At 45.9% G+C, this 25,851-nt stretch overlaps 1 protein-coding gene across 3 annotated transcripts in view; it reads right to left on the bottom strand.

The window, feature by feature from the left end:
• CMTM8 (CKLF like MARVEL transmembrane domain containing 8) overlaps positions 1-25,851 on the bottom strand; it is a 106,405-nt gene that overhangs the window by 7,070 nt on the left and 73,484 nt on the right. For all 3 annotated transcript variants that reach the window (XM_027040845.2, XM_027040846.2, XM_053221556.1), the window contains exon 2: positions 4,837-5,010. In XM_027040845.2, coding sequence (XP_026896646.1) covers positions 4,837-5,010 — 174 coding nt within the window. The remainder of the gene's footprint in view (positions 1-4,836; positions 5,011-25,851) is intronic.

Here is a 25,851-nt window from a genome sequence, read left to right as displayed (position 1 = left end):
CCCTCTCCCCGTATTCCCACGTGGCTGTTACTTCGAGGTGCTTTCTACCTTTTGTGATTCCCCACATCCAGATGAGTCTTTCTTCCCGGTGCCCACCCAGCGAGGCAGGACGCCCGTTCCAACCAGGCTGCGTGGGCTGCCCCAGGCAGCTACGGGCACCTCGGCTGGAGTCACTTCAGAGCCTGCCCCACGTTCCCGAAAATCATAACGGAAAATCCTCACGTTTGTATTTGGGGAGACTGTTAAGAGTCCGTCAATGTGTTCCGTGCAATCAAATGAGACCTGTTATTTGTGTATGTGTGTGTGTGTGTGGGGGGGGGGGGGGTGGTTAACTTAGCTAGCTCTGAAAGCAGCTCCCAGAAAGAACCAGGCCAGATACACTTGAGCAGTGAGGCCGCTAAAGCCTGCCAGCTTTATTTCGGTTTACACCACACTTACACACTATGCTTCAAATCTGGCTTATCAGTCGCTTATTGGGAATTGGATAGTTTTTTGATCCACTGGTTGAAAACAAGCAAACAAAAAGATAGTATCGCTCCGAGCCCTGTTTTGTACACACACACGTGTGGCACCACTTGGGGTTTTTTTTTGGTTTTTTTAAATCGTGCAGCCAGTCCAACTCCCCCCAAAAAGATGATAAATTCTCCAAAGGCAAAGGGGACCTCACCTTCTATCTCTGAGCTCCCCTCAGGATGTGTGTGATCAGTCTTCAAGATGACACTAAATGCTGCCTCCTCTCTCAAGAGTTCCCAGCTGTCCCAAGCTGAGGTGGTAGTTTCCATCACACTTTGTACATACCTTCACTTCGCTATATGTCATAGGGTACCATGATGGGTTGATTTTCTGTGTTAGCCTGACTGGGCCACAGGTGCACAGATATTTGGTCAAACGTTATCCGGGGTCTATCTATGAGGGCTTCTGGATGATATTAACATTCAAATCTACAGCCTGAGTAAAGCAGACTGTCCTCTCTAATGTGGGTGGGCCTCATCCAATCAGTTGAAGACCTGAATCGAACAAGAAGGCTGAGTAAGAGAGAACTGCTCCTGCCTGACCGCCTTGAGCTGGGACATCAGTCTTTTTTCCTGCCTTTGGGCTTGAACAGAAACATCGGGTTCCCTGGTCCTCAGGCCTTCGGGCTCGGACCGGAACCACACCACCAGTGTGCCAGGGGTCCAGCTGGCTGACAGCAGATCTTGGGACTTCCCAGTTTCCATAATCACGTGAACCAATTCCTTCTAATAAATCTCTTCATGTGGGTGCGCGCGTGCGCGCGCGCACACACACACACACACACACACACACACACACACCCTATTGCCTATGCTTCTCTAGAGCACTCTAATACAGACTTTGTATCGAGAGTGGGGTAGACAGATTTGGAGTCTGGAGTGGAACTGATGCTATAACAAATACCTAAAAATGTAAAAGTCGCTTTGGAACTCGATAATGAGTAATGGCTGGGGAGTTTTGAGGAGCATACTAGAAATACGGATGTTGAAGGGGATTCTGGTGAGGGCTCAGAAAGAAAAGAGAAGAGCTAGAGAGAAAGGTTCCATCCTCTTAGGGAATACATAAATAATCACAAACAGAATCTTAGTACAAGTCTGCATGTTGAAGGCCACTGTGGAGAGATCTCAATGCACACGTGGGGAACATGTTTTCGGAAACTGGAGGAAAGGTGATCCTTGTCATAAAGTGGGAAAGAATTTTGCTGAACTGGGTTCTATTGTTTCATGGAAGATAGAGCTTACAAGCAACAAAACTGGATTACCTGGATATTTAAATGAGGAGATTTTTAAAACAAAGTGTGAAGGCAAGGCTTGGTTCCTTCTGTTTGTAGTAAAATGCAAACGGAAACAGATGAATTGATGAAGAAATTGTTGGGGTGCCTGGGTGGCTCATTTGGTTAAGTGTCCGGCTCTTGATTTAGGCTCAGGTAAATGATCTCACAGTTTGTGGAATCGAGCTCCACATCGGGCTCTGCACTGGCAGCACAGAGCCTCCTTGGGATCCTCTCTCTCCCTCTCTCTGCGCCCCTCCCCTGCTCTCTCTCTCTCTCTCAAAATAAATAAACTTACAAAAAAAAGAAACCGTTAAGCAAAAAAGAAGCAGAACTTGATGGTCTGGAAAGTCCTTAGCTTAATCCATATTGTAAAAAATAAGAAAGCTTGCTCTTAAGAGAACACCAGAGGTGTGGCCGAACAACCATTTGATAAAGAGATCACGGGTGCAAACCACAGATCTAATTTTGTACAGGCAGAAGCCAGGAACAGGTAAGGGATTATATGCGTGAAACACTGCCAGTTTGAATGAAAGCGGGTGGAGATGGGACAAAATAAAGGAGTTCTGTCGAATTTTTCTCGGATTCTATAGGATAGAATGATAGAGCCATTTGGCTGCGAATATGCGCCTATCTTCAAGAACAAAGAATGAATCATCCAAAGGCCATTCAGTGATCATCAGGCCCAGGAGACAGGCTGGTTGCTCCTCAGTTGCAAAGAGTTGGGCTGCTTCCCTGGTGTGAGCCAGGACATCTCCACCTGGTGCCTCAGGAGCAGGCCCACCCTGTGGAGGTATGGGGGTGACAAGAGGTATGGGGGTGACAGTGACACCCCAGTGGGCCTGGAGGGCAGAGCACTGAACCAAAGAGGCTTATTCTGGAGCCTTAAGATCCAATGGAATTTGCCTTGTAAGTTTTGGGCTTGCCTGGGGACCCGCCACTCCTTCCTTCTTCCCTGTTTCTCCCTTTTGGAAGGGGACTGTCTATCTTGTGCCTGTCCCACCAGTGGGACCCATAACTTGTCTGGTTTCACAGGCTCCCAGCTGGAGAGGAATTCTGCCTCAGGGTGAATTCTACCTCCAATCTCAGCATATCTGATTTAGATGACATTTATAGGTGAAACTCTGGATCTTAGATTTCAGTTGATGCTGGAATGAGTTAAGACTTTGAGGGATGTTGAGATGGAATGCATGTATTTTGCATGTTAGAAGGGCAAGATTTGGGGGAGCCAGGGGCAGAATGTTATGGCCTGAATGCCTACGTCCCCCAACGTTCACATGTTGAAGCCCTAATTGACAGAGTGATGCCATCTGGAGATGAGGCCTTTGAGAGGTAATTAGGGTTAGATGACGTCATGAAGGTGGGATCCTCCTAATGGCATCGGCTCCCTTACAAGAAGAGATGAAAAGAAAGCTCTCACCAGAGACCAGTTATGATGAGAGACCATAAGGCAAGCTGAGGGCAAAGCACAGGCTAGCACACCCCCCTCCCTCCAGGTAGGCTATGTGTGACAATCCTCAGGCACTCCTGTCTACCCAAAAACAAAGAAAAGGGAAAAACAAATGGTTAACTGATCGAGATCACAGTCTTGCAAGACTGAGTCTCCATCAGTTTACAAGATGGATGTAAATTACAAGAAAAAGGCAATCTTATCAATAGCCTAATCTCCAGAAACCTTACAAACTCAGTTTCCTGGAGTCCCTAATACCACCCCTCCCCTCCATAGTTGTGGGGAACAAAGGCAAGAAGGAAATAGCAGATGAAATTAAATTTCTTTGCCACCTGCAGTCCATTGACAAATACTTGAGGCAAATACAATGGGTAACATTTCTCCAGGAGCCCCCGACCATCCTAATGTCAATGTCTTACTAGAGGGAATACAACCTTAGTTTGAAAACAGCAGTCCTCCTATATCTTTGGAGTCCTCGTTAGCATATGAAAGTCCTTTTGGAGGCCTCCCTTTTGTCTTTACCTCCCCCAGTTCCATAGTATATAACTGGTCACTCTTCACAACCCCAGGGCAGCTCTTTCTGCCCACGGGTCCTGTCCCCGTGCTTTAATAAAAATCACCCTTTTTTGCATGAAAGACATCTCAAGAATTTTTTCTTGGCTGTCAGCTCCGAACCACCACTACTCCAAAACCTCATCAAACTATACTGGTGCCTGGTTTTAGACTTCCAGCCTCTAGAAGTGTGAGAAATAAAGTTCTGTCATTTAAAGCTACCAGTCTGTAGTATTTTGTTATGGTGCCAGTGCACACTAAGGTATATTTTCTTATTTATTTCACCCCAGACTGTATGTTCCCCTTAGATTATCCTGCACCCAGCATGGTGCCCAGAGCCAGGACAAGCCTCCAATCCCCCTTGACCACACTTGCTTCCAAATGTTAGGACATCTATTTATTCTAACAGTGGTTTCATTTTTCATTCTAATCCTGTACACGCTATGCATCCCAACATCAAAGAGCTCTGTGTGCAAGAAAGTGAGATCTGCCAAGGCTGGGGCCCTGACGTACCTGTTTTCCAGGGAACTAATAAAGAACTGAACTTCTCTTCATTCAGTCTTCTGAGAACCGGTCCACTATTTTGCCTAAAAGAAATTCCTGGGGGTTCTAGGATGGCTCAGTGGATTAAGCGTCCGACTTCGGCTCAGGTCACGATCTCATGGCTCGTGGGTTCGAGCCCTGCGTCGGGCTCTGTGCTGACAGCTCGGAGCCTGGAGCCTGCTTCAGATTCTGTGTCTCCCTCTCTCTCTGCCCCTCCCCCACTCACGCGGTCTCTCTTTCTCTCAAAAATAAACATTAACAACAGCAACAACAAAAATTAAAAAAAAAAAAAAGAAATTCCTGGACTTTCCCATATGCCCAGTTTCACACTCAGGTATAATCACCCTAGAGACAATAGGATAACATAAAGATTACCTGCTGTGTTGGGTTCTCCCTGGCTTTGCGCCCTGCTTTGCCGGCAGGGAGACAACTGAATTGAGGAAAGAAGGACTAAGTTCCAACCTGCATAGCGGGCAATGGACAGTAACAACACCCCCGGCCTCCTTACCACTGTTGTCCAGGGCACCTGCGGGATCCTGGTGTAGGTCATTGTTATGTAGATGATGAGGAAGAAGACGGTGAGGACCCAGTAAAACACGGCTACAAACATGACCCAGCCAAAAGCGGGGACCCGGAAGTACTCGGTTCCGGCGATAAGTGTCCATACCAGCAGTCCCAGAACCTGCAAAACAGTAGAGGCAGTGGAAAAGAAAAGGGAGACACAAGGAGAAAATAAAGAAAGAAGCAGAGACAGAGGGAAAAAAAAAATTATATCAAGTGTCCATTACAGCTTTTATTCATATTTCCACATACACACAACTAACAAATATAAAACGGGTTGCAAACTCGGGTGCCCATAAATGCCAGAAGGTACAATTTATTGTCAAATTGGCTTGAGGGCCAATTTTTTAAAAAGTAAACTCTACCCCCCCCAATGTGGGGCTTGAACTCACGACCCCAAGATCAAGAGTCACACGCTCCACTGATGGGGCCAGCCAGGTCCCCCTGTGGTGCACCAGTTTTCTTAGATCTTTCTTTTTTCCTCCAAGAAAACACAGCAACTCAAGTTTGTACATGACGATCTTGATTTTTAAATATTTATTTATTCCTGGGAGAGTGCTAGCAGGGGAGGGGCAGAGAGAGGGGGACAGAGGATCCAAAGCGGGCTCTGTGCTGACAGGTTGACAGCAGCAAGCCCGATGTGGGGCTCGAACTCACAAACTGAGAGATCGTGCCCCGAGACAAAGTCGGACACTCAACCAACTGAGCCACCCACGTACCCCGATAATCTTGATTTTTAAATGTTAGCACTAATGATGATTTTTAAAACGCCACGAGGGGACAAACCACACACATCTGTGGCTGGAATTTGCTCACAGGCTGATACTTGTCAAGAAAACAAGACTGCAGGTGTACTTGAGGTCTACTGGGACTGATCCGCTCTCAAGGGATGAATCTCTGAGGATACCCCATGGCCACTACTGTCTGCCCCCCCCCCCCCCCCCCCGCTTTCCCTCATGCCCCTCCCCCTCTTCCTTGCAGAGGGCAAGTAACACATGGCCTGAGAGAGCTTCTGAAAAGGAGAACAAGCAAGGGCCCAGGGCAGATGCCGGCATTCAGCGTTTTAACGTAAGTTGTGCATTTATTCCGGTACAGCCATCCAAATTTTCACCACTGCTGACGAACAAGACCAAAGCCAAAGCCAAATGAATGTCACCCATGGACTAGAGGCAGGTTTCATCAAGGGAAAAGAAACGGATCCAAACTGCAGGCGTCTTTAGCCCTGAACAAAGGGAAGCCGCGACAAAGTATGCATCTCGCATTCCAGTACCTTCCAGGGACCAGGACTTTATTCCTAAGCCATGAAGAAGTTAGATCCAAACCATATCCCCAGGAGACAGCATCAGGAGCCCGGGGCAGGCTCTGGCTGCAAGTTCTGGATTGCTGTGTGACTCAGGACAAATTATTTCATTTCTGCTTTAGCTGTGTTCAAGGTGTAGGGAACAAAATACTAAAGAGACTTTAATCACAAAGCTGGGAAGATGGTTTTCACTCACTTGTTTAACCCTTGAGAGCACCTAAACTCTGCCAGGCCTCCTGCTATCAGGCCCCAAGGACGGGGTCAGGCACACATTACTGAACACACCCTGCTGTACATAACTTAAAGCCTCGTGGGGGGAAATATCTGCATAATTCTAATTGTGACAAATGCTGTGAAGGAAAACGAAGGCTGTGGTAAGGGTGTGTAACAGATATGACCTTGTTGCAGGCATGGGAAGTGTCAGGGAAGGCCATGCTGAAGAATACCCTCCAGACCCAGTAAGAGCTAGCAAGAGAGACAGATGGGAAGACAGAGTTCTAGGCACAGAACTTTCGCCCCGAGCGGGGAACTTTCATCCTTCTAGAGTCTGTAAAGAAAGTATAGAAAGTTAGGACACTGGTGCAAAATGTTAGGTTGGGAAGGGTCAGATTATATGGGCCCAGGCGTAAGTTCTTTATACTGTCGCCAGCTAGACCCAGAACCTGACCTTTACTGCCTCACCTGCTTGTACTTATCGACCTCTGTCCCTCATTTTTCCTTAAGCTCTTCTTTCTAGCTTATCTTTTAACTCAGGCAAAAGACCGGACGGGCATAACATCCCATGACAGAAATTGAAACTACTCCTCAAGCAACAGGAAGTGGCCGGACCACTCACAGACCGGTTTGCACTTAACCCCCCCTCACGCCTGTGCAGATAGACCATGGAGTGACCCAGGGAATGACCAACAGTTACCTTTACCTCACTGTAATACTAAACCTCCACCCAGTCTCCAAGTCAGAGGGCAAGCCTCACCTCATTTATGTACAGGCATGGCACACGCGTGGCGTTATGCCCGCCTCTACATACGATGACAAGGCTCCCCTATCTAAATATTCATCCTAACCCTAAATAAAAGGAACCCTTTCACCTTGCTTGGGAATCAAGGCTTTGAAGTTATTCCCCTTGATCTCATTTGTTGCAGATAAAGTTTCCTTTGTGGCACAACTCCACCAGGTGTGGTTCCTTCTATGCCTCACCAAGGAGGGAACTCATGTTAATTTGGTTGTAATACCACTCTGGCCGATTGAGGAGAATGGACACATGGAGGGGAAAGAGGGGTGTGTGTGTGTGTGTGTGTGTGTGTGTGTGTGTTCACGTGCGTGTGCACTCATAAGCAGACAAGCTCAGAGACTGTCACAATAGTCTCAGTGAGAGAAAATGACATATTCAAGACCAAGATGGTGGCAGTGAATATGCAAGTGAGGGAATTCGAGACAGACTTCAGCAGCAGCTAGGATGTTAATAGACTTCACAGGTTAGACCAGGATAAAGTGGAAAGACATGCAGAGTCTCTGGAAAGATACACGATGTGCATTAGGGTGTCATTTCCTCACCTGGAACAATGAAACAGGAACAGGTTAACAGGCTGATCTGAACAACAGTTCCTCAGTTGTTCAACCCATGCAATCTGAGGTGGTCAGGGACTCCAGATAGCGATTAGAAGGGGACGCTGCAGGGACAAGAGTGCAGGCCCCTTTTTAAGAAGGAAGACACATATGGGCCACCTGGGTGGCCAAGTCAGTTATGCGTCCGACTGCGGCTCAGGTCATGATCTCACGGTTCATGAGTTCAAGCCCCGCATCTGACTCCCTGCTGCCAGCAAGAAGCCCGTTTCAGATCCTCTCTCTCTACCCTCCCCTGCTAGAGCTCTCTCTCTCAAAAATAAACATAAAAAAAAAAAAAAAGACACTGAAGCCCTCAGACAGGTTTCCAAGGGACATTTTACACTGCTCATGGAGAGAAGCCCACCTCTCTGGTACTGTTCTTTTGATCTAGTTGATATTGTACACGGATTCCAAAGCAATGCTTAATGGAGATGTGTTTTTATGCTTACATTTGTGGCAGCAGAATTTATCGAAAGTGATGTACAAAATGGGACAGAATTCCGGAAAGTGCTAAGCCTCACACTAATGGGATTTCGGGCCTGAATTCAGCATAACTGACAGGTAATCTACACACATATATGTGACACTCATTGGATCAGTGAGACAGGTAGTAGATGTAATCCAGCGTGGTGGTGCCTGAAATAACATCACGGCGTTCTTGATTCCAACTGAAAGGGTGAGAACAGCCCTTTGTTGATGATGCACCCAGGAAACATTACAGTGTGTGAAAGAAGCATGGCAAACAGGGTTAGGGTGTCTTTCCAGGGGAGTGCAAGGGTTTAAGAGTCTCCAGTAGAAGCCTGTGTCCAGCTCACCAGGCTCAGCTAACAGCTCTTGGCTCTGCATGTGAAACGTTTTTCATTATTAAAGCAGAGTCCACTGCCTAGAGACGCTTTGTCTAATGTGCTAGCGGTGGTCATCTTTTACACACAGGGACAATATCGTTAACTGAACCATCTCTCAAAGAGCAGGAGTACCTGACCCATGACCTCACCAGCAAACACAGTTAAAAGAATGCCCCTGTCAAGAAAAGAATTCTACCCAAGTGAATTTCCTAGGTAACAGAAATAAAAAGCAAGCCTTTTGTCTCTTACTATAACTGATACTGATGAAAATCACTCCACAAAAATGTTATTCATCTCCTGCTGTGTGGGTGTATGTGTATGTTCAAAACAAACTCTAGCTCTTTATTTGCTTAGACTACAAAAACAGTGTTTGTTTTTGTCACTGATGAGCATTTTTTTAGGCTAAGACTTTTTTGAATGGTAAAGCTAAGACTTAAAATTCGGGAGTGATAAATGCAGGTAAAAATAGACACAGAAATATAGAGAGAGCATATATAAAATATACAAAGAAGCAACAACCCCCATCCACCAACTGTAAATTCTCAAGAGAAACCAATATAAAAATTTTAAATCTACCCTTCTTCTTTCCTTTGCATCTGTAACTACCACCAGTATATCCTTTTCTTTCTCCCTTGAAAATATGAATCACGTTGTGCACGGTGCTTATAACTTGCTTCTCTGAGTATACATACGATGCGGGACCTCCTTTCACGTTACTACGTACCGATCTAGGCCAATTTTGACAGTTGCCCGGTTTTCTATAATTCGTGTAACCAGTTTCCGACTGAGAGAAATTTAAGTTTTCTCCTTCATGCTTGTATAAAAATGCCCAGGGAACATTCTTTTAATTTATACCTGAATTCCAGGATGGATTCTGAGAAGTGAAATTTCTAGGCTATACGAAGTGTTAGAGATACTGCCAAATTACTCATCCAAGCCCTGGACTGACTGTACTAAAGCATGGTCTTCCCTTCAACCCCAAGTTCCCTCGTTTTAAATATTTCATTTTTTTAAAAAAATTTTTTAACGTTTTATTTATTTTTGAGACAGTGAGAGACAGAGCATGAACAGGGGAGGGTTAGAGAGAGGCAGACACAGAATCTGAAACAGGCTCCAGGCTCTGAGCTGTCAGCACAGAGCCCGACGCGGGGCTTGAACTCACGGATTGTGAGATCGCGACCTGAGCCGAAGTCGGCCGCTCAACGGACTGAGCCACCCAGGCGCCCCTCGTTTTAAATATTTCAAACCCGATTAAAAAAGAAAGAGATCTCACATTTTGCCTTTCCCTGCTTTACTGAAATGCAGCATAGAGAAAAGTGTACAAATCCGAAGTGAACGATGAATTTTCATAAACGGGAACAAACCTGTGTAACCAGCACCTGCACCAAGAAACAGAATGTGACCAGTGTCCTGGACGCTGTAACCTCACTTCTACTTACTCGTTCCCTTCTCTGAGGGTAACTGACCGTCTTCCTGATTCCTATTACTCTGGATTAGTGTTGCTTGTTTTTGGACTCCACATGCATGGAATCCCACAGTATGTACTCTTGCATCTGGTTTCTTTCACGCAGCATGGTGTGATTCAAGCACGACACCGAATGCCATTTCTTCATTCTCCTGGCTACACAGCTGTGGTTCTCAAACATACCGATCTAGGCCAATTTTGACAGTTGGGCCGTGAGCATCAGAATCACCTGCCTGGCGTGTTAAACCACAGATGGACGGACCCCACCCTCAGAGTTTGTTTCTGTAGATCTAGAATGGGATCTGAAGATGTGCATTTCTACAAGTTTCCAGGTGGTGCTGATGCTGTGGGTCCAGGGACCACACACTCAGAACCACTGATGTATAGTAGTCCCCTTGTCTGTTGTAGTTTGCAGTTTCCTGATCAGTGGTGAGGATGGCACAACACCTTTTCAAAAGCTTGTTAGCCACTTTGAGTTCTTTCCTTATTTATTGCTACGTTTTTTAAAACATCACTTCCTTCCTGATTTGTAAAGTTCTCTACATAAGAGGGATGGTAACCGATCGTATCTGTGGCAATATTTTCCCCATCCAGGTTTGCTTTTTAACTATCTTTTTTAACAGTCTTTTGTCATATGGAAGTTTTAAACTTTTACATAGTTAATTTTTTAATGCTTTTTATTTTTATTTTTTAATTTATTTTAATTAAAAATTTTTTTCATGTTTTTATTTATTTTTGAAGGTGAGAGAGAGAGACAGAGCATGAGAAGGGGAGGAGCAGAGAGAGAAGGAGACACAGAATCCGAAGCAGGCTCCAGGCTCTAAGCTGTCAGCACAGAGCCCAATGTGGGGCTTGAATCCATGTACTGTGAGATCATGACCTGAGCTGAAGTTGGACGTTAAACCGACTGAGCCACCCAGGCACCCCAATGCTTTTTATTTTTGAGAGAGAGAGAGAGCACACGCACAAGCCATGGAGGGGCAGACAGAAAGGGAGAGAGAATCCAAAGCAGGCCCAATCATGATGTGAGCCAAAATCAAGAGTTGGTCGCTTAACTGACTGAGACATCCAGGTACCCCAAACTTTTACATAGTTAATTGGTCCCCATTTAAGCCTTCCTCTATTCTTACCTGCTTAGGAAGGTCTTCAACACAAGATTATAAAAATATTGTCCTATAGGGGCGCTTGAATGGCTCTGTCAGTTGAGTGTCCTCTCCTGATTTCAGCCCACATCATGATCCCAGGGTTGTGGGATCAAGGCCCTCCTCTGGCTCTGTGGTGAATGTGGAGCCTGACTGAGATTCTTTCTCTCTTTCTCTCTCTCTCTCCCTCCCTCCCTCCCCTGCTCATGCACATGTACACGCTCTCTCTCTAAAATTAAAAAACCCTCATATATTTTTTTACAGTTTGTATATAGGTTCAGATCTTTAATCCAATTAGAATTAAGTTCCATACGTGGGGTGAGTAAAGGCTAATTTTAATTTTTTTCTAACACATAGTCAATTGATCTGTAATCACTTATTGGTGATTTTTCACATACTGGGTGAGTTTCTGGAATCTTTATTTTAGTCCACCCATCTCTGTGACTGCCGTTCGAGTGCCAGCTACCATAGCTTCAGCACATACTTTAGGCTTCTGGATAAAGATGTCAAGTCGAACACATGAATCTAATTTTGCTCCTTCCCAAAACCATTCTAAAATTATCACGAGAATGGGATGAATAGGAAAGGAGACAAAAGCGACACATTTTTAGAAGCTTGGAACGGATAAAGGATAATGGACTTGGCCACTATGAGAAAGCTGAATGCTAAGCTGGTTGACAGGGAAAGTAAAGAACCAATGAGGCTCACTGCAAAGTCTGAAAAGACTCAGGCACCTCTGGGAGGGGGACTGGGAGAGAAGGCGGGGGGGGGGGGTTGCTAAAGTAAGGAGGATTTGTGGAAAGTTGTTTGAAAGTAGCTGTGTCCTAGATGACTTTAAAAAAGTGGGGGGTGGAGGTGCCTGGCTGGTTCACTCAATAGAGCATGTGACTGTTGATACTGTGGTCATGAGTTCAAGCCCCACATTGGGCACAGACTGTGTAACAAAAGAGGGGGAGCGGTGGGGGGAGAAAGAAAGTAGCTGTGTCCTAACCTTCTGTCCTACTTTAAGCTACTGGGTGAATGCCCCACCTTTGTCATTGGTCTGCAAGTTTATTCTAGGTAGGGATTCTCAACCTCAGTCCTACTGACACAGGAGGCCAACAATTCATTGTTGCAGAGGGCTGTCCTGAGCAGGATATTTAGCAGCATCCCTGGCCTCTATCTACTAGATGCCAGCACCAAGCTTTCCCTCTTCCTCTTACTGATAATCGAAAACGTGTCCAGAAATTGCCAACTGGTTCCTGGGAGGCAAAATCACCTTGTTTGAAAACCACTCTAAAGAAGGTTTAAAAAAGCGGGGGGGGGGGGGGGGGGAGGTCTCTGGACTGAGGGGCACAGTTGAAGGTTTGAGTAACAACCTGAAAACAAGAGACTTCTATGACTCTTCTATGTGAAGACTTCCCTACCCTCCCAGTCCCTAACCTTTCCCTTCCATGGGTTCTTGGGGGTACTGGCAGCCGAGCCTTCACTCCCACAAGAGAAAAGGCCTTGGGGATTCACCAACACACAGCTTGGCCAGGTCAACCCACAATGAAGTTCCAAGTTGATAAGCCCCACCTACGTGCTTCGAGCATCCCAACAGCTTTGTACTCTTAAAACATAGGCAGACAACCAAGGTTACCAGATCTGTGATGGGGGAAGAAAAAAAAAAGCTTGTATAATGGGGCAGAGAGCTGAGACCAAAAAACAAACTGGAAGAAAGGAACTTTGAAGAGGGAGAAAAAGAATCAGTATTCTCAGGGAGAAAAGACATTATAGTAGTGAACCAAAAACATGTTACAGAAAGGACATAAATAGTCCTTCAGAAACAAAATTAGCTTTGAAATTACAAATAGGATAGCAGAAATTTAAAAATGCAGTGAAAGTGTTACATGATAAAATTGAAGAAACCTTCTAGAAAAGATAGTGAAGAAACAAAAAGATGAAAAAAAAAAAAAAAGAAACCAGGATAGAGGGCAATTAGAGGACAGGTTCAGGAGGTCAACCACCTGAATGATATGTTTTAGGAATACAAACTAGAGAAAATGGAGGGAAAGATATCAACCAGAGAATCACTGAAGAAATCTCAGAATTTAAGGACATGAATTTCCACATAAAAGGGCTCCCCTGAGAACCCAGCACAATGGATGAAAACAGATACCAATGAAGAAGGTAAATCATGAAATTTCAGCACATCAGGTACAAAGAGAAGATTTTTTTATCTTTTTTTATTAAAAAAAAATTTTTTTAACGTTTATTTTTGAGACAGAGACAGACAGAACATGAACGGGGGAGGGTCAGAGAGAGAGGGAGACACAGAATCGGAACCAGGCTCCAGGCTCTGAGCCATCAGCCCAGAGCCTGACGCGGGGCTCGAACTCACGGACCACGAGATCGTGACCTGAGCCGAAGTCGGACGCTTAACCGACTGAGCCACCCAGGCATCCCGAGAAGATTTTTTTAAAGGACCAAAGAACAAACAGGTCACCTACCCAAGATCAGAAACAAGAATAGCTTTTAAGCTTTTCTAAAAGAAATAGGATGTTAGAAGACACAGGCAAATGCCTTCAAATCAGAAAATGATTTCTTTTTTTTAAGTTTATTTATTTTGGGGGATGGAGGGGCAGCGAGAGAGGGAGGGAGAAAGAATCCCAAGCAAGCTCTGCACTGTCAGGGCAGAGTCTGGTTCGGGGCTCAAACTCATGAACCATGAGATCATGACCTGAGCTGAAACCAAGAGTCGAACACTTAACCGACTGAGCCACCCAGGCACCCTGGGAAAGTGATTTCTAGCCCCAAAATTACCCAGGAAAATTATCAATGAAGAGCATGAGAAGAACACATTCCTCCCTCCACTCTCCCCAAACATGCAATGTTGGATGTGATTCACCAAAACGAGGGTAGAAACTCTTTTTTTTTTTTTTTAATTTTTTTTAATGTTTATTTATTTTGGGGACAGAGAGAGACAGAGCATGAATGGGGGAGGGGCAGAGAGAGAGGGAGACACAGAATCGGAAGCAGGCTCCAGGCTCTGAGCCATCAGCCCAGAGCCTGACGCGGGGCTCGAACTCACGGACCACGAGATCGTGACCTGAGCTGAAGTCGGACGCTTAACTGACTGAGCCACCTAGGCGTCCCTAGAAACTCTTAAAAAGGAAACATGGACTAGACTAAGAGGAAAGCTATACAGGAGAGAGGTGAGAGCAATCCCCAGGATGAGGGGAAATCAGGCAGGACAGGTGCTCCATGCCAGACTGGGACAGTGACTCAGAAGACAGGCATGACAAAGGCTATCACCACCTGCTTTGTGTCACTTTACTTTCTTTTCAACCTGGTGAGGCTATTAGGAAACTTGTTCTACCAAAGTGAGGGAGGAAACCAAGAAACAGGAAGATAAGGGATCCAAGAAATTCAGCCCAATACAAAGGTAAAGGGAATTCCAAAGTGAAGGGAGGTCTCCACGATGATTTTTATCATCTAAGATAAAGATGACCCTGTGACTATGTGATGTGACAGCCCTTGTGGGCAACTTTACTAAGAGGCTAATACAGGAAAAATGTGAGACAAATTAGCTACAAAAAAAAAAACCCTAAGCAAATAAAAATAGTTGTACTATGTTAATAACTTAAGTAAAAACCAAAAGAAAGAAACTGCAACAGTTGTCTGTAGTTAGGTGTTCACTACAACCCTCCACCCTAAATAATATTTGCACAGAGGTAACAATGAACACTAAATATCAACCTAAATGCATTATAACATGGAGGACAGAAGCAACAGGGATGGTGCTACGGACTGAATTGTGTCCAAGCCCCCCACCACCTGCCAATTTATATGTTGAAGCCCTAACCCCCTGTGGGATGGTATTTGGAGATGGGGCCATTAGGAGGTACTTAGGTTTAGGTGAGGTCATGAGGGCAGGTCCCTCATGATGGGATTAGTGCTCTTACAAGATACCAGAAAGCACATCCCACCCCACCCCTGCACAGGCACCAAAGAAAAGTCATGTGAAGACACGGCAAGAAGGCAGCTGTCTGGCAAAACTAAAAGGCAACCGAGGGAATGGGAGAAGATATTTGCAAATGACATATCAAAGGGTGAGTATCCAAAATCTATAAAGAACTTAACAGACTCAACACCCCAAAAACAAATAATCCAGTGAAGAAATGGGCAAAAGACATGAATAGACACTTTTCCAAAGACATCCAGATGGCTAACAGATACATGAAAAGATGCTCAACATCACTCATCATCAGGGAAATACAAATCAAAACCACAATGAGATACCACCTCACACCCGTCAGAATGGCTAACATTAACAACTCAGGCAACAACAGATGTTGGCGAGGATGCGGAGAAAGAGGATCTCTTTTGCACTGTTGGTGGCAATGCAAGCTGGTGCGGCCACTCTGGAAAACAGTATGGAGGTTCCTCAAAAAGTTAAAAATAGAACTACCCTACGACCCAGCAATTGCACTACTAGGTATTTACCTAAAGGATACAGGTATGCTGATTCGAAGGGGCACACGAACCCCAATGTTTACAGCAACACTATAGGCAACAGCCAAGTATGGAAAGAGCCCAAATGTCCATTGATGGATGAATGGATAAAGAAGATGTGGCATATATATATATATATACACACACACACACACACACACACACACACACACACACACACATAATGGAATACTATTCAGTGATAAAAAAGAATGAAATCTTGCCGTTTGCAACAATGTGGATGGAACTAGAGTGTATTATGCTAAGCGAAATAAATCAGAGAAAGACAAATATACAATTTCACCCATATGTGGAGTTTAAGATACAAAACAGATGAACATAAGGGAAGGGAAGCAAAAATAAGATAAAAACAGAGAGGGAGACAAACCATAAGGGACTCTTAAATACAGAGAACAAACTGAGGGGTGCTGGCAAGGTGTTGGGTGGGGGATGGGCTAAACGGATGAGGGGCATTAAGGAGGACACTTATTGGGATGAGCATTGGGAGTTACATGTAAGTGAATCACTAAATTCTATTCCTGAAATTATTATTAAAAAAAAAAACAACAACCTATTTGGTGGTAAAAAGAAAGAAAGAAGGGAAGGGAAGGGGAGGGGAGGGGAGGGGAGGGGAGGGGAGGGGAGGGGAGGGGAGGAAAGGAAAAGAAAAAAGAAAAGAAAAGAAAAGGAAAGGAAAGGAAAGGAAAGGAAAGGAAAGGAAAGGAAAGGAAAGGAAAGGAAAAAGAAGGCAGCTGTCTCCAACCCAAGGAGAAAAGTCCCACCAAGCACCAACTCTGCTGGCACCTTGACCTTGGACTTCCAGTAGGCATCCAAAAGTATGAGTTTAAGCTACCCAGCTTATGGTATATTGTTATGGCAGCCCAAGCTAAGGCAGATAGTAACAGAAGGTTACTAGTTAACACATAAGATTGTGGCACCGCTCATATTATTTGTAGCTGTGGATGTGAGTAAAGTCAGAGGTGTCCCAAGTAGAGACCTCTGTCTCTTGGGAGGGAGACCCCGGAGTAAGGAGGTATTGGGCTGAGAACCGCCTTTTGTCATCAGCCTTTCAGTTCTCCAGGTATTTGACCATCCTACTGATTTCAGCTGATTCCCTAGAATTTTCTGGCTACGCTACCCACAATAACAGTTTCGATGCTTTCCAATATTTATACGACTTGTTTGTGTTTCTTATGCCACATTAACTAGAATCTCCAGAACCATCTACCACATGACAGTGACCATCCTTATTCTATTCTACTTTATTTATTTTCATGTTTACATTTGTATGAGGTCTGTTGTTGACAGTTGATGGGTGCCCTTTATCAAGCTAAAGACTTTTATTTTTTAGGGAACTAAGGTTTCTTCTCCAACCTCCCTCATGAACAACAGGGTAATGAGCTCAGTTGAATGAATGTTTTGTATCTCCCTTTTAAAATGAAGTACAGTATTCCTAATATAGCTGAACCTTTTGATGACCCAGGGTCATTATGAACATTGAATGTTTCAATTAACTGCCTTGTGCTTTGGCAGGAGGCTGTGTGCCTCTACTCTTAATGGTACCAGATACACGTGCTTTTCTATGAAGAATTTTTTTTTAATGTTTACTTATTTTTGAGAGAGAGAAACAGAGACAGAAACAGAGTGTGAGTGGGGGAGGGGCAGAGAGTCAGAGGGAGACACAGAATCCGAAGCAGGCTCCAGGCTCTGAGCTGTCAGCACAGAGCCTGATGCTGGGCTTGAACTCACGAACAGCGAGATCATGACCTGAGCTGAAGTCAGACACTTAACCGACTGAGCCACCCAGGCGCCCCTGAAGAACTTTTCTTTTTTAATTGAAATTGTCAATGGTCACCTGTTGAGGCTCTCAATGAGCTGACTGCAACAGCGTTTCTCTGTCTCCTGTATGTACATGGCCCCCACACAAAGAAATCGGATGCCTTAGACTTCTAAAAATCACACTGAAAGACAAAAGAAGTTTGCTTGTGAGGCCTCTCCTGTGAAGTCAAGTCTATGAAGCCTGTGAACTTTGTGACAGCTACAGAAGAATTACCTGACGGCGGTGCTAAAGGGTCTCATTTAGTCGAACCTCCGCAGAGCATCTATTATGCGCCAGGAGTTTCTCTGGCACTGTTGGTGGGGCAGGAAATGCTACATTGCTATGGCAAACAGGTTGGCGGACTTATTTCTGCTTTTAGCATTGACTGGCATGAGCATCGCTTACTGCATCTGTACATCAGCCTGGAAGACAGACAGGTGACTTGTGACGATCCACTAGGCTACTCTAGGAGCAAGGTACCAGCTGTTCCCAGCTGGCTTTGCCCAGGGGAACGGCATTGCTCCCGGCGTGAGCTCAGCACACCTCTAATGTACCTCACTGGGCTTTAAATCATTTACATACTTATTCCTTGCAATGAAGGGGCACTGGATATCAGCTACTGGAGATGTCCTTGCTGTCCTCAGAGTAGGTACACGGATGGGTATTTAACTATAAACTGTGTGAGTCCTATGAAAGGAATGAGGCTGATGTGAAAATGTAAGGCATAAGGACCCAAGCATGGATGGTCAGAGGAAGTCTGAGATTTAATCAGTGCATGGGAGTCGACCAGGCCAAATCTGCACGGTAGCGGGAATGCTGACACTGCGATGACACCCCACCTGGCGCTGTGAATCTCCCGAGGTTCTGTCCTAACACAGGAAGATCAACAGCAAGCCCAGTTCCAGAAGAAGCTGATTCATGGCCCAGCACTGGATGGATATCAGTCTCCAGACAGCATCCTCTCTCAAAGTCAACGCTCACTCTGAGGTGGTCTGAGGGTCAAAGAAGGTTAGTGCTGGACAAGAAGTTCCGGAGATGCTCAGAAGCAACAAGCTTAGAATCACGAGGCTAGTTAGTGGTCAAAGCAGAATCAGCACGCAGCTGCGATTTCCAGTCTGGTGATGCTTTACTCTGTACTGTAAGGTCTTGATTTCTTCCTTCTCCTTCCCCACTCACTGTCTGGAGTGACGCCACCACTCATGGAAATTCAGACTGAGAGGCAGAGTATGTCTGGTGAGGAAATCACACACTCTGGAGTCAGCCTGCCTGCCTTCCACTCCCTGCTGCTGGGCAAATTACTGACCACAGCCTCAGTTTCCTTATCTGTAAAATCGACACAGGGATATAGAGACTTTCCTTGCAGGGTGTGGGAAGACCACACAGTTAAGTAATACACGCACAACAATGCTAGGTGCCGTGTCTGTTATTACTATTATGCCAGTATTATTGGCAGGTTTACAAAGACTCAGGAGTACCTCCCCTCTTCCTTTCTTAGGTAAAGAGCAGCCTTTCTCTGTAGTTCAAAATCTTTACACTTGCATGGAGCCAAGGAGTCGTATCTATTGCCAGCTCCCTGGATGTGTGGCTTGAGCTTGAGGGCTCTCCTGTAAGCAATAATACCAACACGATGGCAGGCTGGGTGGACTGGGGGTGTTTGACCCTCAAGCTCTGTCCTCTCTGCCCAGTGTGGACACCTTCAATGTCACCATTATCGTGTCCTCTGCTCCTGTTTGGTTAAATGATACGATGCCATGGCCATATGATTTGGCAGAAAGAGTCAGGCTTTGAAGTCTTACCAGCTGTGTGACGGGACAAATTAATTTAGTTACCCAGGATTTATTGAGCACCTACTATATGCCCAAGCTCCAGGTAACAGCAATAGCATAGTATCTATTACCGAGTAAGGAAGTGCTTCTCGTGCCTTCCCTCATTTAACCCACATGATAACTAAAATAGCTTCTCACAACCATTTTATCATTTTATGGGGAAATTGAGGCACAGTGTGTTAACTAACAGTCCAAACTTTTAAATATTTTGCTATACAATAACAGTATCATGCCCAAATCACTGAACTTATCTGTGTCTCAGTTTCTTCATCTGCAGTATAGGGATAACATGTATTTTACATGATGAGACAATATACTCTATAAAGGACAACTACTAGCATGAGTGATAACAGAAACAGAGTGGTTTGGCCAACCACAAACCTGCCCAGGAGGAATAGCCACATGCAGGGCTAAAAAGGCTGGTGTTGGAGACAGAGAAGCTGGCTCTTAGGCTGTGCTCTTTCTGTGTTAGGGATGCAGCATTACCTAGAATGTCACCAGCCAGCTCCACTCCCCACCCCCCCTCCAAGGTCCAAGTCTCTGGGCAGAAATAGGTTCTGGTAAAGTGAGCAGATGCCTTGATACAAACCCATCCCTGGTTCTGCAAACAAGATTCCCAGCAGCTGCCCACTAAGGCTGGGTCACTAGGGGGTGCCATCTTGAGGGTGGCATGGAAACTTTTTATCTATTAGTCTCTCAGATGACACATTGGTTCATTTTAAATAGGGAGAAGCAGAGGGGCACCTGGGTGGCCCAGTCAGTTGAGCATTGGGCTCCCTGCTGTCAGGGTGGAGCCTGCTTTGGATCCTCTGTCCCCTTCTCTCTCTGCCCCTCCCCCGTTGTGTGCTCTCTCTCAAAAATAAATTTAAAAAGCCTTAAAAAAAAAAAAAAAACCAAAAACGGGGACAAGTAGAAAGAAAATAGGGATAGCAGCTAATCCTATTTTCTCTGATGGTGTAAACACCCAATGCGGAGAGTATGCTTTTCACTCAATGAATTCCAAGAAATCCAGGAAGAAAGTTGATACATTACAGAGGTTGACATGAGAGCCATCTTGGGTCACAGTGCTGGGTGCTCAGCGTCCAAAGGTGGGCAAGGCACGCTGTTGTTGTCCCAAGGAACGTACTGTCTAGTGTGAGACAAACACAATTCAGTTCAACTCTCCTTCACCAGGGTGTTTCGACCACGGCCTATGGCCACATGCAGCCCGCTGCCTGTATATAAAGCCCTTGAACACAGCCATGCTCATTAATCTATATTATTTATGGCTGTTTTCATGCTACAGTGGCAGAGTACTATATGTGGCCTTTGGCTGCAAAACCTAAAGTCTTCGCTATCTGGCCTTTTACAGAAAAAAATTAGCCACTCCTGTTGACCAGCACACATACTGTCTGCCCAGGAAACACGCACACATGCACCTATATACATGTACTTAATATTTTTGGTTCCTGCATTGATTCAAACAAACCAGGTTATTACTCCCTTGAGCCAGAGGAGGTGATAGGATAAAAGCATGTACCCTTTCCCTGCACCTCAAAGAATTGCATCATCCTCAGGCTGATTGCTGCCTGCACCTGCCGAGTGTTTTCTTTATACAGTCAAAGGGATCTTTACGGGGCGCCTGGGTGGCTCAGTCGGTTAAGCGTCCGACTTCAGCTCAGGTCATGATCTCACAGTCTGTGAGTCCGAGCCCCGCGTCAGGCTCTGGGCTGACAGCTCGGAGCCTGGAGCCTGCTTCGGATTCTGTGTCTCCCTCTCTCTCTGCCCCTTCCCTGCTCATGCTCTGTCTCTCTCTGTCTCAAAAATAAGTAAAGACATTAAAAAAAAAAAAAAGGGATCTTTATGGCAGTCATCTCCATGCCCCTTCAGGATTATAATGTAGCTCTTCTGTTCAGTAAGCATGTGACCTTCTCCACTTATCCAGTAGAGGGTGGCCAAACACTGCTTATGAAAGATTAAGGCCCTCTGATACCTGTTCCATGGAGAGACAGCAGAGTTTACCATCTGTCTGGATGAGTTCCTACACTTAAAGTGCATTCCACAGAGGTGGCGGGATGTGGAAGAATAAACTTGGTCTGGTATTCACTCACTTGAACCAGACATTGCCTAGAAACAGATCTGACAAGAAATGTAGCCAGCCAAATGAGATAAGGATTAATTAAGAGAAAGACTTGGAAGGACAAATTTAATCCCACAAGTTCATGGCCTTCTTTGTGTACCCCTATGAGATTTTTACTGCAGTGTATTTAATATTCTATAGGAGGGACTATGGGGAGTATCGACCAGCGAAATCAAGGGGCCTCAGACGCTGCTGATTCCCCTATAAGAAGCTTGGCCTCTTTGGGCCTCTTCTTCCCGATGTGGAAACGGGAAGAATGGGATAAGAAACCCAGTTCTCCAGTGGGAGTGGGGAGGCCAGCACATGGGAGGAGCATATCAAATCACCTGGGGTTTCACCCATGTGGTTTTCGTCCTACTTTCCATATATGCCATGAGAGTGGGTGTCTCTCTCTGTCCCTCCTTGACCCCTCCTCAAATACGATTGTAGGAAACCCCTGGGTGCTCCGGAGGAAAACGAAGCTTCAGGCCTAGGTGTTGCTAAGAATTTGTGACTTAACCTTGCTTTTGCTTAGGACTTCAGTCTATGATCAACTAGATCTGCCCTGAGACAATACCTCGGGACCCCAATATTCCCAGAAGGAAATAGAATGCAAATACAGGGCTGGCTTTAAAATATGTCCACAGACTCCTTGACACGCCTCTCAAATGTAGGATCCTCTTGAATGTAGTGAATTGTTTCTGGTGAACAAAGTATGGCCGACATGATGCTATGTGACTTGGGAGGCTAAGTCATAAAGCCTACCTGCTGCTGTCTCAATATCGTGCTCCGGGGAAGTCAGTTGGTTAGCAGTCACGTTGTGAGGACATTTAGGCAGTCTTACAGAGAGGTCTACATGGAGAGGAACAGAGGCCACCCATCAGCAGCCAGCAGCTCCTTGCCAGCCAGGTGAGTGAGCCATCTTGGAAGTGGATTCTCCAGGCTCAGTCAAGCCTTCAATGACCAAAGCCCCAGATGACATCTGACTGAGCCTCAGGAAAACACCTGAGCCACAACCACCCGGCCAAGGTGATCTCGGACTCCTGACTTACAGAAACTGTGAGCGATAATAAATGTTTACTGTTCTTTGAAGCTAAGTTTGGGGGTGATTTGCTACATGGTAATAGATAACTAATACGCCAAGTTTCGGCCGATCTGGGCTCATACACAAGAGGCAGTGTAGTAGGTAGAATGGACAGAAGACCTAAGTTTGTCACGAACTTGCTGTGAGAGGAGAGGTAGGCCATTTCACCTCCAGGCTCAGTTTGTAACCCCATAAGATGGGTACAGCACTAGCTAGGCTGCTCAGGGTTTCAAGGTGTTTTGTGATCTGCAAAGATCTAGGCGAACAGCAGTGACTACTGGTCTCATGTGTTTCCTCCCAGGAAACATGACCTAATGCTCAGCATAGCTGGCAATTTGACAGTAATGGTCCTAGCACACCTAGCTAGTGAAAAAAGGTTGGGGGTAGGGGTCTGTGCCCATAATTAGAACAGGATCAGGGTGCAGAGGAACGACTGGAGCAGGAGTTGGTAGGCTTTTTCTGTAAAGGACCACATAGCAAACACTTTTGGCTTTTCGGGCCATGTGGTCCCTGTCACAACTACTCAATTCTGCCACTGTAGCATGAAAGCGGCCACAGACATTATGCAAATGGATGGGAGTAACTGCGTACCACTAAAACTGTATTTATAAAACAGGCAGCAGGCTGGATTTGGCTGCCAGGCTATCATTTGCCAACCTCTGCCCTGCAGCCTTGCTTCTTCACCAAGTGTGTGGTCCCAGAGCAGCAGGATCAGCATCCCCAGGAGCTTGCCAGAAATGCCAACACTCAGGCCCACCCCGCTCTGCTGAATCAGCCTTCGTGGGGAAGGGGCCCAGCAACGGGTTTTCACAAGGCCCCCTGCCGCTCATGTTTGAGAAGCCTCCCCTTCCATCCCTCCCTTCCACCTGAAGCCCCATGCCCCAGGGACCCAAGAGGAATCTCGGACGGCACTGACCCGATCAACAATCTTCGGGTCTATAAAGAACACCCGGAACCTCAGGATTCTCGTGAGTCAGTGAAAAGCATTTGGTCGGTGGTCCTGGGTCACCAATAAGCAAAGCAGCAGCCAGTCGTACCCAAATAGCTCAAGGATCCAGAGCAAGCTGTGTGGTGATGGCACCCAGGAGCAGAGGGATGGGAAGTGGCAATAATTCAAGGCCTCTCCTTCCCTGCGGCCTGGATGGATGGAACCCTTTGCCGTCAGATGCCAACATGGCTCCCGGCCCAACTTGTTTCTTTCAGCAAATTTATGCGAAGGCTGGATCCCTTCGTTTTAGTGACGTGTGGGGGTATAAAAGGTAAGGAGGCAGAGGCCAAAGGATATCTCTTAAGGAACAGAAGAGAGATGAAAGGTTGATAGGAAAGAAGCAATAGGATGGGAGGGGATGGGATGCTGTAAAACAGCATCTGCCACTTGTCCGTGGGAGACACTCGATCTTATAACAACACTAACGTCTTGCCTCTGAGCACCACACTGACCTAAAGTATTACACACTCTCCTCCCACTCAAGCCACACAACAGCCACACGACGTAGATAATCATAATCCCTGTCCAGGCTCTGGGCTCAGAGCAGTGAACGGCCATGTCCAAAACCACATTCTACAAAGCTGGTAGAGCCATGGCTCAAAGCCAGGTCCGAGGACTGCTTTCTGCTACAGAACCTCCCAGCACTGCCCACAGGTCCACGGCTCCGTTGGCGGTCAAGGAGAAATCTCACGCGTGCAAGCCTTGATTTGTGTTGACCGCACTTCATCACAGGCGCCCTGCGGGGACGGCTCACAGGGTGAACCTGTTTCTCCCTGGGACATCTCCACCTCTGTCCTACCTTTAGGCACCAGGGAAGGAGGAGATCAGACCAAAAGGTTCTGACACAGTGGTAAACAGTATAATACCAGAAGTCACACGGCCACTCTTTAATGTCGATCTCAAAAGAACTGAAATAAAAATCCAACAGGGAGGGCTCTGAAATGCTTCCCTCCACCAAAGATGCAGGGTGTGAAGAGCTGAGCCCTCATGTGGAGGACCACTGTACTCTGGGCAGGAGGCTCTCTAGCTGTCTGTCTGGGATGCTCTTCTCTGGGGTCTACTCACCCCCGGATATTTAACCGGCTCTGAGGGCAGGACAGAAGATGCTTCACCTTCGAGTGAGAGTTCTGGTCTCCTGGCCTGCAGGCCTCCCTGCTTCCACGGAGCCAAAGGGGCCCTAGCAGACACGCTTGCCTCTTTGGAATCTATACTCCTTTGTTGTGTCCACTCTTCTTAATTCTGTGGTGTCCGGATTATCAGGCCTTTTTGTTTCAAACAGAAGACAATTTAGGAGGCCCTAAAGCATGATGGTCTGTCCAGGAAACACTGGAATCGGGTAATCGTCAACACACCTTTGCTACCCAGTTAGCCTTCGCCCCAATAGCAGCAGATGCACAAGGCCCAGTGGGGTCCAATGGCCATGGGCAGTTAAGTCAAGCAGCAGATATGGATAAAGGTAACCATCTGGCCCCTAGAAACAAGTTTAGGAATGTCAAGTTGTGGCTCAAAGGGAGTCTGACCTCCACATTTTCATAGAGCCTCTCCCCCAGGCAAGCCAGTCTGCTTCCTATGGGAGATGCACAACTTACCAGAGCCCTACTTCGAGTGGGCGGACACTTAAGGACAGACGTAGCCCTCCCTTCCACAATAGCCAGGGGCTGCCGGGGGATCGGAGTAATTCCTCTTCGAATGTGAGGTAGAATTCTCCAGCTAAGCCATTTGGCCCTGGGCTTTATCTTTCTTGGGAGGTTTTTGATCATTCATTTAATCTCGCTAATCATAGGTCTGTCTGGATTTTTAAAATCTTCATGATTCAGTCTTGGAAGGCTGCATGTTTCTCGAAATACATCCCTTTCTAGATTATCCTAGAACGTATAGACATATCATTGTCCTAGTAGTCTCTTGGATCCTTTTCATTTTTGTGACTTCAGTGTTAATGTCTCCTCTTTCATTTCTGATTGTTTTCTTTGAGTCTTTTCTCTTTTTTTCTTAGCCTAGCTAAGGGTTTGTCACTTTTGTTGATCCTTTGAAAGCACCAATTAAGTGTCGCTTTCTCGATGGCAAGAATCTCACACCCTTACAGCACAGAAATACCTGTATGTATTCATGGGTTCCAATGTTCATTGACTAAAGGTTCACCTATTACCATAATAGAAAAGAATCTTCATGGAGAAGGAGGCTGATTTGTCATATTGCTGAAGATTGCCCAGGCAGTTTCAATACATTCCACACTTCAATCTTTTTGACCTGCCATATAAAAAATGCAATTTCTACCTACATTAAGGGCTAGGAGAGGCTTCGGCACTGTATATAC

Source organism: Acinonyx jubatus, chromosome C2, assembly GCF_027475565.1.
Source record: "Acinonyx jubatus isolate Ajub_Pintada_27869175 chromosome C2, VMU_Ajub_asm_v1.0, whole genome shotgun sequence".
Taxonomy (NCBI): Eukaryota; Metazoa; Chordata; class Mammalia; order Carnivora; family Felidae; genus Acinonyx; species Acinonyx jubatus.
This window is presented reverse-complemented; position numbering and strand designations above follow the sequence as displayed.